Below are 18,966 nucleotides of genomic sequence, written 5' to 3' on the forward strand. Positions count from 1 at the left end.
TAGCTCTTTCGAGCTTACATGACGAGGAATTCTCCTGCTCTACTAGAATTTCCTCCCAAGCAACTTTCACTCTCATTATTGGTGGTCAATGACATCTCTGGGTACATAGGAGAAAATGTGGTGAAAGCAGTCTTACCATTTCCATTGTTTCACCTAGCGCAGCATCAGGGTAGTTCTTTTTTTGTTCAATCTTACCCCATGTGAGCCTTGTGAAAAGTAGCTTTTATATGTCTCCACAGGTTAACTTTCATTCCGATCTCAATTGCCTGGTCCCTTTCCACCCCCGCAAATAACTCTGCTCACACCTCCAGCAAGAAGCTTTTGATAAAAAACAATAGCAGACAAGGTATTTATTTGAACTTGGAAGCAGTGCTGGCACCTATCCATGAATACCAGAGCAGCAAGACATGATCCCCGGCAAGTCTTACCCTTCTGAAGAAGCACATGTTAATGTTTAACAATCACTTCACTGTGCTTGTGCATACAAGCACCCACTTATCTACAGTGAGTAAAGACTATTACTACATGTACCATCATGCATGTGGGGAGAACTGGGAATGTCTTACCAGCCAGTGTGAAGTCCCACCCACTTTGATTAATATTATTAATATGTACAGTGGGTGGCTACCTTTGTAGAAATGCTTATACATGCATACAGAAGTAATGCCTTATAAATATTAATACTTTCCAAACCCATAGACATTATTATTGTTTTAGTGCACCTTGATTTATCTGTGTGCAATACAACTAAGAATTCTTACCCACATTCCTGGCATTTCACACAGGGCAGAAGCTGATCTCGAGGATTCCATCATTTGCCATCAGGAAAGAACCAGTCTCAGATATTGACAAAATCAACAAAAGCAAGCCAGGCAAATCTTACAAGCAGTGCATTAATTATTTTATTAATTTTCTCTTTTTTACATTTTGGGAAACATTCATATATTTACATTTTTTATTCAGTTCACACACAAACTAGATAGATAATCCTATGAAAATCCAGTTCATGACACCATAGAAATGCTCTCCATCCCTCTATCAAAATGCTTTCAACTTTGTAACCTTTTTTCTTAAAAAAAATCAAGACACTATTAAAATCACATTGAGGAATGCAGGTAGGCCAGCGATTTACATTCCAGTTATTATTGTAAAATAGGCAAACACTTGAAAATAAACAGTTAATACTCAAAAATAAATGTACTTTTCCAGAGAAGGTGACAACGCACACTCCAGTTTTCAAGGGAACACTGATTAAAAACTGAAATATATTACAAATAAATTAATTCATTTCTCTTTTCACATTTTAAAAATCCTAAACCCATTTCATCATCTTTCTTTACAAAAAGAAATATGAGGACTTCATGGAAACATCTGCAAAAAATATATTAAATATGCATTTCCTTTAAATTTAACACAAAACAAAACAAAAAAAAACCTTTTTCTCCACGGGAAAAAAGAGAAACACTCTTTGCATACCAATGTTCAACAAAATAATGACTCTGTCACCTTACATTAGGATTGGCTATGTTAGGACTTAAAAAATACAATTTACACTATATGGCAACATAGCAGAACAGATGACAAAGTAAAGTAGATGCTTATAGAAGCAAGCAAAGTGGTTGACTAGTGGCAAGGATACAAGAGATGAAGATGAGTCTGGTTTTCACATATAGCATTTTAGCTGCTGATTTGTAGAGTCTTTGCAGTTGAAATGTTGTACATACAAAAAAACAGTAAGCTTAACGTGGCCAATGCGTCATGAACATAGCTTATAAGAATGGATGCTGGTCAAATACTTGCTGGAAAACGCGAGTCTTGAAAAGAATAATACTATGAGCGCTTACTAGACTAGAAAGTCTTAATTTTCCTACAGCATAGCAAAATGATTCCAGTCCAGGTTCTGAAGGGAGCCAGAATGGAGCTATGACACTAATAGAGCTCATGCAGCCACTTGTCAACCAATGCCTTAGCTTTGCTTTCACAAGTCTGGCAGCTGTGGACTATGGATCTCACTACAGGTTTTGTTTCTAAAATGAGGGTGCTGATAATTATCCAACTTCACACTTGTTTCAATATGTCTGAGACTGACTTTAGTAGAGTACAAAACAATGTGATATAACCTTTAATATCATTTAAAAAGATAATACGTGAAGTGTATTGTTTACCCTAAAAACCTGTAATTTCCATAGCATTCATGTTCTCATCTTTGTCTGTTTAGCTTTTGAAAACTGTAAATATGGATCTTGCTGTGGTTGTGCAGGATGTCTTATCTATTAAATAGCCCTTATTGTGTAAACCACAGCAGAAAGCACAATGTTGTGCTTTATAAGAAGATAATTTGTCAATGGCTTTTAGAGGTAGCAAAGTCTCTAATGGTGTTCAAATGTCCCAATAAAAACCTTTGCTGCCAGAACCCGTCACCTCCTTTATTCCTTTAAAGAGAACATCAAACTAGCACCTGGCTCTGAGATTGTATAAAAAAGTTTTCTACTTGTGATTTTGGATGAGTTTTCAAAAATGTTGCATTTTTATTAACTTTTTATTATTCTTCAAGTGCCACTTTGAACATTTGTTGATGTGAAAATATGCATGTTCACAGACCGAAGTCAGTTCCTCCTAATGGTTTAAAAACGCGCTCCAAGACCCTGCCCTATAAATTACATGTTGTAAAGACTGTTACCATGCAACCCCGTAGACAGAGTACAAAGCGGCTTCATGGCTCTCCATTTGTGTGTGTTAGTTTGAATATGTAATTTGTTCAATGCATGGGAAAACATGTTGCTGAATACTCAAAAACATGAGATATCTTCTCTCCTTTTCATTGCATTTATAGGTCTCTTTTGTACTGTTGGGGTTCTGTAACTTGATCATGAATGTATTATTCCTGATAATCCATGTTCCATGAACTAAAACTTTAATGTCTAATGTTGATGACAGCCAAAGACTAAATCTCACCTTCCCTTATGGGAAACAACTTTTGACCTACAAAATTTGTGTTTGGCGTATCAACCAACGTCTTAACATTCAATAATCTTATATTGATAGCCACAAGTTTATAATAGGAAAGATAATATAGACTAAGAATAACAAAGTCCCATAAAGGTAACTTTATCATTCAAATCAGACATATTAGGAAATTTTAACACTCTTCGTTTTCTAGATCTGTATCTTTAAACTTTCCAAAGGAAGACTTCTAATGATGTACTCCTGCATTTGTTGAAATCACTCTTTGCTCACGAGTTGCTGTATTTGCACACTTTTTCATGTAGGCCATGTTTACACTTTATTTAGCTTTCTACTGTTTGCAAAATTATTCTGCCATTTTAAATATTGGTCACGGGGAATTCCTTTTGTAAGAACACACTGGGACACCCAAAAGTGTGCAACAATGTCTAATGATTTGTCCTGAGTACGATGGTCTAGGAATTTGAGAACCATACAGAACAACATATTAGTTTTAGCTCTACAGTTCTTATGACCAACCATTACAGATTTTAGTTCTAATGGCAGCAAAACAATGATCTCCAGTTGTATTTTTGGGGGTTCTGAAAGACTGTTGACTATGGATAACTCAAATCAATGCAAAAGTTTTTTCTCTTTTATATATCGGGTGAATATTTCAATTCTGTAAAAAAATGAGCCATTGACCCAAATGCACATTTTTGTAATTTGTAAGTTAGAGAATGTTACTGAGTAATGTAGAGCAGGGATTCTGAGATGACCAAACAGGTCTTTTGTTTGCTTAAAAAAACTCAAGTATTGAATTATGCAGTCCACTAATCTGTGTGTCAAACAAACCCCTCCACCCCTTCAAATTCTGATCCAAAAGAAAACAAAAAATTGACCCTGAGTGCCATATAGCAAGACTTCTGATTTGAACAGGTACAGAATAGTACTCTCACTTAAGCAAACGCTAGTGTGAAAAATCAATGTGTTTATCCTGTTTGACCTGTCAATGTGCAGTTCTGAAACTTGCCACATCCCGTCATGAAGGATATGTCAACGAAACATTAATCAAAAATATGTTACTAAAAAAGGTACTGGCATTACTTAAAAATCTGTTCCAATTTTGTGGGTTGATAAAATGTGCATGCTGCCTCATTCTGTAACAGGATTCATCCTATTACACAACAGCGGTATCTGATAGATATCATCACTGTTAGTAGCTGAAAGACTTGAAACTCTATATTATTTTGTGTACTCATCCATAATAACTTCAGCATCACCAAAGCTAAGTACAATACTTATTGTGCAGGTCCCAACAACCCTTAGAAATGCGTAGTCTGATGCAAATCCAATCTATCTCTATTGCACTATGTGAACTCCTCCTTAAACGTAGCTGTTTTCCTTATGCCGGCTTGCTCTTTGGTAATCTTGGTAAGGTGGCAGAGGATTTTTAGATCTTTCACTTAAGAATAGATTGTGTGGCTTCTGATGCTTTTCCTGCATATGGGAGGAGGATATTGTTGCCACAGCTCTCTGCCGGGCTAGGTCTTGGGCACACGGCAGAAAGTAAGCTCCTGTTATACAATATGCTTTTCTTTTGGGAGCGGAAAGTCCTTGTTGTAATGTAATACATTTTAGATGGAAGCAGCCTCATGCAGGTAAGATGCAAGCCAAGAGGGTTCAATGACATCTTCAGTTGCTCACTTACTAGGCAATATCCATTACTTTTCCAGAAATCCTACTGTTGTGTGCTGGAATCAGCAATCACTTGACCTGTTTAGAGTGCTCTGTCAGTGCAGCATAGTGCTGTGCCATACCAGAGGCCATGTACACATTTTTTATGAATGAATAAGACGTGTATGTCTTCCGTAGAGCCTGTCTACATTTATTTTTTGTTTCCCCAAATTGTAAAGGCCAGTAATAATGGGATTAATATCCAGAGGAATCTGATCAACAAATAATTCAACAGTCCTTTGCTCTCATCTTAGCTGATCCAAGACGTACAAAGGACAGTGACTATCCTGTGTTAAATATATACTTTGTGATAATTCAGGAGTGGTTAAAGTTTTTCTATCCCACAATGTGTAGTTTTTTTCCCAGTGAATTCCCCAAAAACATTGTTTACTCTATCCTAGAGCAAATCACAATGGAAATATATGTAGTTTTATAAAAGGCCAAATGTTGACCTTTCACAAATGGGCTTAGTGTACATACTGATTGCAATTATCACTAGAGTCAGTATAGAAATGTAGGTGGTCATCACACCACTGGCATTCATGGCACATTAAGGAAGATTCAGCTCAGCTCTGGGTGTCATAATAATAGAATTGGATGGTAGAAGAAAGTGTTGGATTTTTTTCAAAATCACTAAGTGCTTCAATATATCGTAACGATATGCCTTGAACATGCAGAATAAAATAAATTCATGTACTAAAGACTGACATAAATTATGATTTTGTTACAGACAAGAAGGGGTGTCCTGTCCTCCCACTCTGTTGCCAAACCATGTATTCCTGTTTCAAAGGCTTTTAAACAGTGTCAATGGATCCTGCAGTGTAAGTGTCGGTGCATGGTATTTTGCTACTTAGATACAGTGATTTTGTTTTGAAAACTGGATCTAAGCAAGTGGACTGAGTGAAGGGACCTATGCATAGAAGATGGGAAGGATCATTGGTTGACATTTGTGGAACTACAGATTCCCAAGAGTTGCTGAGACCTACATTACTATATGCCTTTTTAATTGTTAATTTTACCACGTTAAATGTCTTGTTTATAACGTGAATATGTTTGAAGTAGTTAAGGAGGCACACCCACTAAATGCAATCCACAATATTTGTACAAAAATGCTAATTTTCCTTTATTCAAGCTGGGAGACGCTTTGTTGTGCAAAGTGTATTGTTCAAAATGGCAGGTTATAAGCTAGGCAGTGTTGCTTTACATTTTAGCCACAGAGTTCTCTTCACCTTCTTGTTAACTGTAGAGTATGGCATGCAGGAAATGCGTTTTACAGATAAGCAAATTTACCACACAGTGTTCCCCTAAAGGGATACAGGTATATAAAAAAGACTCTTTGCACCAAAGTGGTGACTAAAATTGTACTGGGGTTTCCAAACAACTAGTGTCGCACAGAAAACAATTGGATGTGCTGCCTACAACTAATTCATTATAGTAAAAAATGTTTTCATTTATATATCATGTACAACATTTCAATTATAGGTTAGACAAATGTTTCCAGGTTCCAGAATAAGTCAACAAACCCCATTTGCTTTCACTAATGTCACCAATATATTACAACACGCTTGGAAAAGACAGTACATTGTAAAGCTAAACAATGTAATACTTTGAGATAAAACAGTAATCACTATTTTATAAGATGTCCCACAATAATCTTTGAGTGCGCCACCTCCTGTCCTGTCTTTAAAGAAAATCTCTTCTTGTTTATTGCCTTTTAAAAAACGTTATTTCCCTGGAAGATCGATTTTAAAATCTTCTGCTGATGAACTAGTTTTAAAAATGTGGTGCAAATAAAATAAAAATGAGGCAGTTTTGTGTGGCTGACAGAAAGTGCAGGAAAATAGTCCTGCCGATTCATGGCAATTGCATGTGTCATCGAAAGGCTCTGCTTTTTTTTTTACTACAAGCCTTTTCCCTTCCCACTGTCGAGAGCACGCGACTAAAACGCAGAAGAAAATGCGCCCCTGTTTTTTTTTTAATTTAATTTTAGCTCCAGCTCTTTACATTGCTCACAAGGAAGACAGCAGAGTCCAGTAAACACTGCTCAATAATATTGTTTTTACCTTCAAAATATCTTATACTTTCTATTGCTGGGCTGCAAAATACTAACTCCAGTGATCTACAGTATTAAGCAATGCGGAAAGAAACTCAGAGGTTGGTCTTTCACGCATATGTATCTGTAAGTTGAATTATGTAGTACTAACGGAGGCAGCTCTCAACAAATTTAAAAGACGAGCTTAGTATTTGGAATTGACTTCATTCGATATCAGGGGAACTGCTATTGAGGAATTTTTTAATGAGGACATTCAGAGTTAACATATCCAGCATTTCCAAAAATGCATAGCATGCGAGAATATTTACTGTGCAATATTTGTACCATCTTAATGGCTATAAGAATATTTTGTGAAGATTGTGCCTTTCTGTTTAACATTCGAACACACATATTTTTACCGGGGAATGTGGTGAACAAAAAAATCTATTTTGTGAGTCTACTCTGCCACATTGTAGGTAATTTTAACAATTGTGTCCCTGATGCCCACCTAGTTTGCTGGTTTCCTCCATCTATAACATCTAAGCTTTCTATTTATAGAATTCATGATTGACTTTCCCATGTTCTGTGCCACAGATGGTATGTTTTCAGAAGATATTCAGTTGGTTGGTCAAGATTCTGTCACAATGCAAGTTTGTAGGGTGTCATTCTGCAGCAAAGGAGTTTTAACAACCAACAATTTAAAATCAATGTTTCTTGCCTACAGTATAATCAAGTATTGACTTTCAAGCATTGTTTTTGTTTTTAGCACTAGTGGATTAAAATCAGAATAATGCCCTTATGGAATGCTTTGGTTATCATTAATGATATTATGAGAGACAAACAGGATGGTTTGTGGCTTTAAGAGATCGTTATACCTTTTTGTAATATGTCTGTTAACAGCATTATAGCTTTATCAAACATAATTGGTCCGTATCTCCTGCAGATATTGTATCACCTCGTGGGAATAAACTGTCTACAACGAATAGAAATATTAGTCATCATTTTAATGATGGACAACAGTTGTCAGTAATGTATGCAATGAGACCTGGGACTTTATTTATTTATTTTTCCCATTAATGCAAACCTTTGAAAACTCGCTTAAATTAAACTAGCCCCAGGAAAATAAATCAACCAATCAATCACAGTGTGTTTTCTTAGATTTGAGTTGGCGGAAGCTCCCCAATGAAATGATTCCTATTGCAGTTAGCTGAGAATAGAGGTTTTGCATGTCGGATTAGGCTGGGGTCCCAGTTCTATATGCTGGATGTTAGGAATTTTTGTTTTTTTTCTAACATATGAATTTACAAGTTTTGTTTAATCAACATGAGGCACGATGACAACATTGATGCATGTGTTTAAAAAGCAGCATGAAGCAATGGGCAAACGGTTAAAAGCAGGGTTATAGGACAGAGTGTCAAGGGCCGACAACCACACCACACAGAAGTGGACTTTTAGTTGAGATCATTAAAACAATGATCACCAAGGAAGAGTGAGAGAGAGAGAAAGAGAGAGAGAAAAAGAGAAATAAAGAGTACAAATAATTGTGTATTTTTTTGTTTTGTTTTGTTTTCAAATGAGGACCTAGGGCCGGGTAATGTGAGAGACTTCCCAGATCCTTGCAGTGGGGTTCATAGCCTGGTCTGGGCCTCTGGGATGTAGATTTCAATGCTATCCGCGCTCTCTGTGGCAGAGTTCTGTCGGACAGATGCGGCACGCTTGGCAGCCATCAGGCGTTTCCGGGCCTCGTGACGTTGTCTCTCTGTGCTTTCAAGAGATCTGTCCCGCACAAGTGGAACCTGACCCTTCGATGGCTTCTTTGGCACTGGAGGAGGGACCCTTCTCTCCTGATTAAAGCAGAAGGTTCATTACATTATACAGATCCTCTATGCATTGGTTTGCAGAACTGGGATATGCTGACACAGTAGGTAATCAATACATTTTGGACAGGATATGTTAGATGTTATCAGCTTTCTATACTCTGAACCGATAGCTTTTTTTCTCATGCAATATTAAAAGAGGTAGAACTTTAATGGAAAAGATAGCATTTTATGCATAGCTTGCACAGAAGCATGTTTTAATCGCCTGCTAGAGGAAGGATCCAAAAGATTGCTCCTTAAAACTCCATGAAAGTGCAAGTTCAAGTTGTTTTGAAGAGGAAAGCAAGAGCTCATACTTGTATGCACTTTAGCATGGTAACAGTAATGTGATTAGTGGGAAGGTATGGCATGTCTGGAAGTCAATAAATACCAATGGAGAGTAAATGGAGACACCATACTCTAATATACACCCTGCCCTTTTTGTTATGAGAGAAGTTTTTCACTAAAGGAATACTATGCACCAAAGAAAATCAGTATTCATGACTCTGTGCTCTGGTTAGCAAAGCACCACTACTGGCAATCTTCATTAAACAGTGGGGAAGCAAAAACACATTATATCCGCCTATGATTTGTCAAAAGGCTGAACAGTCTATATTATGAAAAATTGATTATCCCGTGACACTAGGCATGGGCGTTATGTGAACACTAGGAAACTTTCTGCAGTATTTTGCAGAATCTTTCAATAGAATCCAGACACATTTTACCTCCACATCAGTCAAAACACTGTTTTCATGCCAAATGAGATTGGGCGGTCTCTTACTGAGAACTTCAAAGCATCCTCTCCTTACACCTAATTTGACCCCAATTTCTAAGTGCCATAGATAGCTCAGATTTTGGAAAATCTGACTTCAACCAACAGGCTTCGTCTCCAACAGACTTTGAGGTAATCAGACTAAATTCCTCTGGATAGGGAAAGTATAATTTTTTAAATAATTCTCGGAAAATGTAATTCTTTAATTGAGAGGCCATCTTTAGGCATTAGCATTATTTTAAGAATATAACTGCATCCTACACAGAAAATGTAAAATAATTGTAATTCATGTGGCCTGTTGGCAACCATGTCCAAGATGGATAGACTTACTGCAGTTACTGGTGTCAACTTGAAGTAAATACATGTTATCTTTTCAATTAAAATAATGTAGTGAGTTTTCAGATGAGAACTAAATTGTAAAAATGTCAAACATCTGAGTTGTGTTTCATAAATTCCATGGGCATCTGCCAGCCCACTTTAAATGGAACTATCAATGAGTGTCTGTTTATGATCCAGTAAAACCACTTAAAGTTATATAGAGCAACATACATTTTGCAACTCCCATATCAGTGGAACATTACCCACTTTTTGAAATACTAAGCACCTTAAAAAGATTCACACATTAACATGTAAATTGCACGAATAAAGAAATATATATCTAAGAAATAGTTTTCAGAGAGAAATTCATCTCCATTTGATGATTGTGAATCCCATAGAAGCAAAGGCCTATTCAGCTATACGTAGATTTGCATTTTCATTTTGTTATTAGCCTACTTGAATTATTGATTTTAAGATCACAATGTACCTACCCTATGAACATTTTAACAGAGAAATACTGCACTATCAAAAACATTTGAGCTGAAGCAATACTATCTGGGTATTTTATTGTACAGACATACACAGCTTCTCCAAACATGGTGGGCTCCTGAAGTTATATTTTCCTCGATGGAATGGTGACCCTTAGTGAAGTGCCCATCATTATTACAAAAAGAAGAAGAGCTGTGCAGATTTAATACTATGCACTACATAAGTATAGCACACTGAAGTTATAGAGAATATATATATATATATATATATATATATAGTATACCACTACTCTAGCACGACAATATTGAATTGTTAAGTGTGACTATGATAAAACTATTTCATCGATGTGTTATAGTGGGAGTGAGGTGTAGCTTTAATGCAGATTGAACACAAAGGGATTTTTTCAAATCACATGCATTGCTTCTTTGTGCTGCAAGAGCTGCTCATTTGATGATTACAATGCATACCTGAGTAATTTGCACCTTCATTGTGAATATTGCCTGAGACCTTCACCCAAATGCTGCGGGTTACAAAGGCAGAATAAAAGTGTAGAATATTGTTAGAAAAATGTGGGAATAAAATACAGGGCCACACTATATTCCACCACATTCTGGTTGAATTGTTGCAAGGGATGGAATTTGAGGAGGAAGTATCGCAGGGCAAAGGAGAGAAAACTTCTGTCAAAAATGTAATAGTGAATGTGGGGTATCTCGACTGATCATATCCTGAAGGAACAGACAGTTAGATCCATTGAGAGCGTCTTCTATCACCATGTAGTGTGGAAAAAACCATTTAATTACTCTGTTGGTAAGGTGACGTAGATTTAGTTGAACTTAACTATCTTTGCCAGTGGTTGCAGTTGATCCCCTCTTAGATAGGATCAATGTCTAGGCCAGATTATTCTACTCTAAAATAATGCCTTGTCACTTTCTTCACCTCTCTTCTCTTGGCCTTCTTAGATAGGACATCATTAAAACTTAAATTACATCACAAAGAACAACATGTGAATTATGCTTTTTGGAATAATAGTGCTAACTATAATTAATTATTTTTTGTTTATAGAGATTTGTTTTAACTGGGAACATGTTTCTAAGGCTTAGAGGGTGAGATGATAATGGCAAAAGGATTGAGCAGCCAAACTGAGAAGCAAATGAAGATTAAAAAGCAATCAAAAGTAGGAAAGGGGTAATGAGCAGGATTGAGATGAAAATGATGGTTTTTAAGAAGTACACAACAGCCACATGGCAAGAAAAGAACAAAGACAGTGAAGAGCAAAACTCAAGTACTTTGAAAGAGAGAGCTTTGGGTTTAAACTGGACAAGGTGAAGGATAATAGTGGGTGAGATGATTTGTTAGGGGAACATTTGAGATCCCACCTCACAGAGACATCCTACTTGAAAGCCCAAATATAATGATTTCAGTGGAATATGGTGGCAACTGGAGCCCGAGGTCATAGGGATAGCACCACGCTAACTGATTTGGCTCTGCAAAGACCACACATCTAAATCCAGTTTTAAAAGATCAATGACCAAAAATAAGCTTATAATATGGAATCAATTATCAAAGTAGGAGAAATTAGACTAATCATTAAAAATTGTTCATAGAAAAGAAACATGCAATTGAGGGCGTCATATTACAACGTATCAAACCTAAGAACCTACTTTCACAGATTTAGAACAGGTTGCCTTTCCTGCTTGTTCTTCTAAAATGGCCAGGTATTACATTCTGTTCAAGAAAAATGGGCAAATAAATCGAGGCATCTACATTGAAGAAGATCTGATAAGGAATGCCATCAGAATTAATATGTATTTGATGCATAGAACTAGCACATGTGCTGATGTATAGTTCTCATAGGGAAACTGTTCTTTAAGAGTATGAGTTTTTGGTTTTGGCATTGAGGATTCAGAGGTCCAACTATTTTTCAAATTTAATGGGACTGCCCAAAATTAATCCAATTTTAGGATGATGTAATCAAGTTTAGATAGAACAACAATATCTATTCATCAGTTGCTCAAAGCCTCAGATTTAATATTCCTAAGCGCTCAAGCATCTTTATTCAGTAATGTCCCTAGGCAAATGCCTAATTATGCAACTCCCCAACTCTGCACAAGTCCCAATAGCTGCGATCCAGAGAAATTAGTAGAATTCTGACCAAAACAATGCTCTAATCATATATGCAGGACTTAAGCTGATGAAAATATCTCATAGTCTAATGGTGTGGTTGGTAATATAGTTGCAATTTTAAATCTATGACATGGACCAAAACTATAATCTTCAGTGCTGTCTCTGTTTAGATTAAGAGGATTTATACAAATAATTTCCGTGTTGTCCTTCTGAACTGAGAGAGCCAATTGGATGGATTCAGACTTGAGTTTTATGGTACATCTTTGCAAATCAGATGTATATTTAAAATCCCACTGGAAAGCACTCTTTATTTCAAGTACACCTTATTCAGACATGCTGGCTGAGAACTTAAAGATGAAAGGTATGGGAAAACGTTTGATACCCCCAGTGCAGGGCAATAATGTTACTGTTATGGCATAGTGCTTGTTAGTGATAAATTGTGCTTGTTAGTGATAAAATTGATAACTTGTTGGTGGGTTTTGTTAGTATTCTACTTTTTACGTGGGGATATTTAATACAATATTTTGATACTGAAGACTACAAATCAAGCTAGTAACACTTTTTGACTTACTATGGTAGTCTCTTTTGTAATCAGACAGCACCAAAAGGTTTGTGAACACAGTTTGAAGTATTTTTGCCTACTAGTATGGACAGTCAATCAGATCTCAAAGGCAAAGATACACTAGACTTACACAAACATCTGGCTTTCAACTGATGCTTGATCTGATTTAGAGTGATGCACTTTTAGAATACTTGTTTCAACATTTTCAATGATTTTGAGGAGCACAGGCTTTGAGATATACTTAATTAAATACAACTTATGATATATAAGCCAGTAGAAAAGACAAGCTACTGGTCAAAATCCACAGATCCACTCTAATGGTTCTTTGTTCAGTGTGAGACCGGCCTCGTGGCGTGGGCCCTCCCGACCAGCAAGCCACCCTGCAACCGCACCGATCCACGATGTCACAGACTTCCGGCCACCCCGGCCCAACATCCCGGTGGCCGGCCCGACCCCAACACGCATGCCCGGCCGAGGAAGAGAGGAACCCCCCAAGCCAGACCGAGAGGCGCCGACCCTGTCACACCTCTGGTCTCTTCCCCAAGGACGGTTTCGATCGGCCACCAGGCCCCCGGTGAGCGGCCGCCTCACCTGCTGGGTGTCTGGAGTCCCTCCCGGACCCACCTGAACAGATCAAAAGGGCCGAGCGACAGGAAGCCCGACACACCGCACCCAGACACCAAGACCCCTCTCGGCGAGGACTCCGGACTTCAAAGAGGAGGGGAAGTATAACAAGGGGCGCGGAAGGGACGGGAGGAAGAGAAGACCTGGACTGACGAGAGCCTGCTGACCTGGTCGCGGCTCGAACGCTCCCTGAACCGAAGAACGCTCCCTGAACTCTGAACCATCTGAGCCCTGCTGACGCTGTCGCGGCTCCCCGAACTCTGAACCATCTGAGCCATGCTGACGCTGTCGTGGCTCCCCGAACTCTGAACCATCTGAGCCCTGCTGACGCTGTCACGGCTCCCCGAACCCTGGACCATCTGAGCCCTGCTGACGCTGTCGCGGCTCCCCGAACTACGAACCACCTGTGCCTGCTGAGTGACTCGCGGCACCCTCCTCCAAGAGAATCGGCAGAGATTGCCGAGAGAAACAACATCCCCTCAGCTCGAGGATTGAGAGCTGCGCGCAGGATACCCCGCAGAGACACTGACTCAAAGACTGTCCCGCTACCCCCACACCCCCATCACGAGATCGCCGCCGCTTGTGGCACCAAGTCTTTACCTGCCTTCTGGATCATAAAGATCCCTTACAACTAACGATAAAGTATATTGTCTTACGAAGAACTACTGTGTGGTGTCCTTCTATCAGAAGAGTGTAAGCGCAGCGTGTGCGATCCTAGGTACGAGACCCTTCCAGGAAGGGCCTCCCTGCCCTTGCTCGGCCTAACTCTGGGAGAGGTGGGTCCCCGGGTGGTCAGGAACGCATTCCGCAGCCTCCCCGGTGAACGCCTTCCAACATTTGGTGGCAGACGACGGGATCCGAGCCAAACACCTAGAGATCGTGCAGTAAACGGCTGACGCACTACCAAGAAGAAATGGAAGGAGAAACCTCCCTAGGTGCCGCAGGTACCAACACGAGCACGACATTCCGAGAGGACCAGTTGGAATCTTATACGCACCGAGAACTGAAACAATTTTGCAAAGACCTTGGAATCGCTACCACCGGATTGAGCACGAAAGAGGACTTCCAGGGAGCATTAAAGACCTGGGTCGAGGCAGGAGCTACCCGGGCACAAACAGAAGGAGAGCCGCCAAACGAACCACGAAGCATCCCGGGGAGGAACGGCGCCCCCGAGGGGGGCCTATCCCCAGAGGAGCTAGCGGACTTGGAAAGGGGCCGCAACCACGAACTAGAGCTAGCAAAACTAAAAATCGAGGGAGAGCTAAAACTGGCCGAAAAGAAACTGGCAGTAGAACAATTACGCCTACAAGGAGAACTCGAGGAAAAGAAACGACAGAGAGAGCACGAAGAAAGAAAACTCCAACTAGAACACGAACGCAGCCTGAAAGAGATCGAGCTCAAAGCTAAAAGTGAGGAGGCCAGACCATCGGGAACTCAACCCCTCTCCTCCGTCGTGGAACCAAAGGTCCACATCCCCAAGGATGTGGTGAAGGAATACTATAAGAACGACGACATCCAGCAATGGTTCAAGGCCTACGAAGTCGCCATGACCTCCCACCGGGTCCCGCAGAAAGACTGGGGGGCTGGGTTGTGGGGCCGGTTCCTGAGCGAGGGGAGAAATACCCTACTAGATCTACCCTCCCCGGTGATGAACTCCTACAGTCACATGAAGGAAGCCCTAGTAGCCAGATATGGGCTCACCCCCGAAATTTACCGGCAACGGTTTCGAGACTGCAAAAAGATACCCGGTACCACATGGGTGGAGTACGTGAACTTTTACAGCCGGGCCCTGGATGGATGGATCAAGGGTAGCAAGGTCTCCACCTTTGAGGAGCTGTTCGACCTAATCGCATGGGAACACTTGTCCGCCAATTGCTTTGTGGAGTTACGCCAGCACCTCCTGGACAGCAAACTCACAGACCCTCGAAAACTGGCCGTCGAGGCTGACCGATGGGTGATCACCCGGGCCTCACGGGGTCCCGTGGGAGACTACGGTCGCCACAGTCAGGGACCCCCCCGCCAGAGGGGCGGAGGGAATCAAGGCCGACCAAGAGAACTCCCGGGGGGATCCCAGCACAGTCCCCCCAGAGGACAACCTCCGCCCTTTCCAGGTCCACCTCCAGCCAGCACCGGGCCACCGGGGAGGTCGGGGCCCCGAATGAGGATCACCTGTTTTCGCTGCCAACAGACCGGACACTATGCCAGTGACCCTCTATGTCCCATGTACCAACGACCCGCCACGACAACCCCGCCGGCTTGACAATTGGCCTCCGTAGCCCTGGGGGAAGAGATGGAAGACTCCGAAGAATGGGAACTTGCCGCCATGGCCTTGGTCTCCCTAGGGGACCGAGAGATGGTCCCCGGAACGTCCCTGCCCGCCAATACGAAGAAGTACCGACAGCAGGTGACGGTCAACGGTCACCGCGTCGAGGGCCTCCGGGACACGGGGGCGAGTGTCACAGCGGTCCACTGTCACCTGGTCTCCGAAGACCAGATCCTGCCCGACGCCTTTTGTCCAGTCATATCATCAGACAATTCCGAGAGTCTATGCCGGATGGCCCTGGTCCCCTTCGAATGGGGGGGAGTCACCGGCCGGTTGAATGTGGCAGTCCGAACCTCCCAGCCCGTAGACTGCCTCCTGGGCAACGACCTGGAGAATTCCCCGTGGGGGCAAGTGGAACGAAGAGCCCATCTAGAGATGATGGGCCTACCCGAATGGGTATGCGCCACCACGCGCTCTATGACTCTCAGATTGCCTTCCTCCGAGGGAGATGAGGCCATTCCGCTGGACACACTCACCGTCCCCGAGGTCCGGGACGCACTGGCCGAGCCCGACGACCCCCTTCCGGAAGAAGCGACCATTCCCGACGATGGGTCGGTGCCGCCAGCTCCCGAACCCCTGACCGAGCTCAGGGACCTGCCAGAGATGGCCCAGTGGCACTGCGAGGGAGGTCCCTCCCGAAAAGAATTCTGCCAAGAACAATCCACCTGCCCTTCTCTCATTGGACCCCGACAGCAGGCCGAGGCCCAAGCAGCAGGCGACCGGACCGGAACCCACTGGGTATACTGGGAAAACGGCCTCCTGTACAGCGAACAGAAGTCGGCCGAGTTGGGATCGGCCCGAGTACTGGTGGTACCCCTGCGCTTCCGAAATCTCCTCCTGGGCCTGGCCCATGATGTACCCCTGGCCGGATACTTAGGCCAAGATAAGACCTACCAGCGACTCGTCACCCACTTCTATTGGCCCAAGATGCGAGCAAATGTGGAGGCCCACTGCAAGTCCTGCCTCACGTGCCAGGCCAGCGGGAAGAGTGGGGGGAAGCGCAAGGCTCCGCTACAACCCTTCCCCGTCGTCAGTACCCCTTTTGAGTGGGTGGGAATCGACATCGTGGGACCGCTGGACCCCAAGACCGCCCAGGGGCACCGGTTCATCCTCGTCCTGGTGGACCATGCCACCCGCTACCCCGAAGCCATTCCCCTCCGCACCGTGATGGCCCCCGTGGTAGGCCGGGCCTTGATGGGGATCTTCTCCCGCGTGGGGTTCCCTCGCGAGGTCGTGAGCGAATGGGGCACAAACTTTATCTCCAAATACATGAAGTCCCTATGGCAGCAGTGCGGAGTATCGTACAAATTCACCACCCCATACCACCCCCAAGGGAATGGCCTAGTCGAGCGATTTAACAGGACACTGAAAGGAATGATCATGGGCCTCGAAGAGCTCCTACGCCGGAGATGGGACGTCCTCCTCCCTTGCCTCCTGTTCGCCTACCGGGAGGTTCCACAAAAATCTCTGGGGTTCAGCCCGTTCGAACTACTATACGGACACCCCGTCCGGGGACCCCTGAGCCTGGTCAAGGAGGGTTGGGAAACAACTCCCCGGGGGACCCCTCCGGATGTGTTCCGATACATCTTGGCGCTCCGCAACCAGACCCGGAAATTCAGAGAACTCGCAGAGGCGAACCTCGAGGTTAGCCAGGAAGAGATGAAGCGCTGGTATGACCAGAATGCCACGCTGGTCGAGTTTCAGCCGGGCCAACAAGTCTGGGTCATGGCCCCGGTGAAACCCTGTGCCCTCCAAGACAAATGGACTGGTCCCTTCAAGGTGATCGAGCGGAAGAGCCAAGTCACCTATCTCGTCCATCTACAGTCCCCGCGGAACCCCCTCCGGGTCCTCCACGTGAACCGCCTCAAACCCCACTTTGACGACGGGACTGAAGAAGGCACCGAGCCCCTTCCAGACCCCCTGGGGGCTAAAGAGACCGATGGCTCCGTGGAGGGGGTGAGACTGTCAACCGCCCTCACAGTCCAACAGGCCGACGACTGCCGCCAGCTACTGAGGCAGTTCACGGACCTCTTCTCCCTAACCCCTGGGGTCACCGACTGGTGTGTCCACGACGTGAACACCGGCGACAGCCCGCCAGTGAGACACCGGGCCTACCGGGTCCCTGATCGGGTCCGAACCTGCATCCAGACCGAGGTAGCGAAGATGTTGGCCCTCGGGGTGATTGAACCCTCCGACAGCCCCTGGGCCAGCCCGGTAGTCCTGGTCCCGAAAGCAGCTGCCCCTGGTGTCGCCCCTGAGCTGAGGTTTTGTGTGGACTACCGAGGACTCAATGCGGTCACCCGGGCGGACGCTCACCCTATCCCCCGCGCAGACGAGCTCATCGACCGCCTCGGGGCCGCTCGCTACCTCAGCACCTTCGACCTAACCTGCGGATACTGGCAGATTGCCCTCACCGAGGGAGCCAAGGAGCGCTCCGCCTTCTCCACCCCGGACGGGCACTACCGCTTTAGGGTGATGCCGTTTGGAATGAAGAATGCCCCGGCCACTTTCCAGCGGCTGGTGAACAGGGTCCTGTCCGGACTAGAGGGGTTCAGCGCAGCGTACCTCGACGATATAGCGGTATTCAGCTCTCAATGGACCGAGCACCTCCAGCACCTCCGACAAGTCCTGCTGGCTCTGCGCCAGGCCGGCCTCACCATCAAAGCCAGCAAATGTCAAATTGGACAGGGCTCCGTAATCTATCTGGGGCACCAGGTGGGAAGCCGGCAGGTCGCCCCCCTCCAGCCAAAGATCAACACCATCTTGTCCTGGGAACCCCCAACGACCCAAACGGAAGTCCGGGCCTTCCTGGGCCTTACCGGTTACTACCGGAGGTTTATTAAGAACTATGGCAGCATCGCAGGCCCCCTCACAGAGCTAACCTCCAAGAAACACCCCAAGAAAGTACAATGGACTCCCCGTGCCAGAAGGCGTTCGACGTCTTGAAAGCCGCTATATGTACTGCTCCGGTACTGAAAGCCCCCGACTACGCCCAGGAGTTTGTGGTCCAGACGGACGCCTCGGAACACGGCATCGGGGCAGTCCTTTCACAGTTCAACGACAAAGGCGTAGATCAGCCCATAGCCTTCATCAGCCGAAGGTTGCTGCCCCGAGAACAGCGGTGGAGCACCATTGAAAGGGAGACCTTCGCAGTCGTCTGGGCCCTCAAAAAGCTACGGCCCTACC

The 18,966-nt window shown here is 43.7% G+C and overlaps 1 protein-coding gene across 2 annotated transcripts in view; it reads right to left on the reverse strand.

The window, feature by feature from the left end:
• Nucleotides 1–919: 919 nt before the first annotated feature.
• Nucleotides 920–18,966, reverse strand: part of DLGAP1 (DLG associated protein 1) — a 1,292,753-nt gene continuing 1,274,706 nt past the window's right edge. For both annotated transcript variants that reach the window (XM_085605839.1, XM_085605838.1), the window contains exon 15: nucleotides 920–8,556. In XM_085605839.1, coding sequence (XP_085461965.1) covers nucleotides 8,341–8,556 — 216 coding nt within the window. In that variant the 3' untranslated portion in view covers nucleotides 920–8,340. The remainder of the gene's footprint in view (nucleotides 8,557–18,966) is intronic.

The sequence above is a fragment of the Triturus cristatus genome, chromosome 5_1 (genome assembly GCF_964204655.1).
Source record: "Triturus cristatus chromosome 5_1, aTriCri1.1, whole genome shotgun sequence".
In the NCBI taxonomy this organism is placed as follows: domain Eukaryota; kingdom Metazoa; phylum Chordata; class Amphibia; order Caudata; family Salamandridae; genus Triturus; species Triturus cristatus.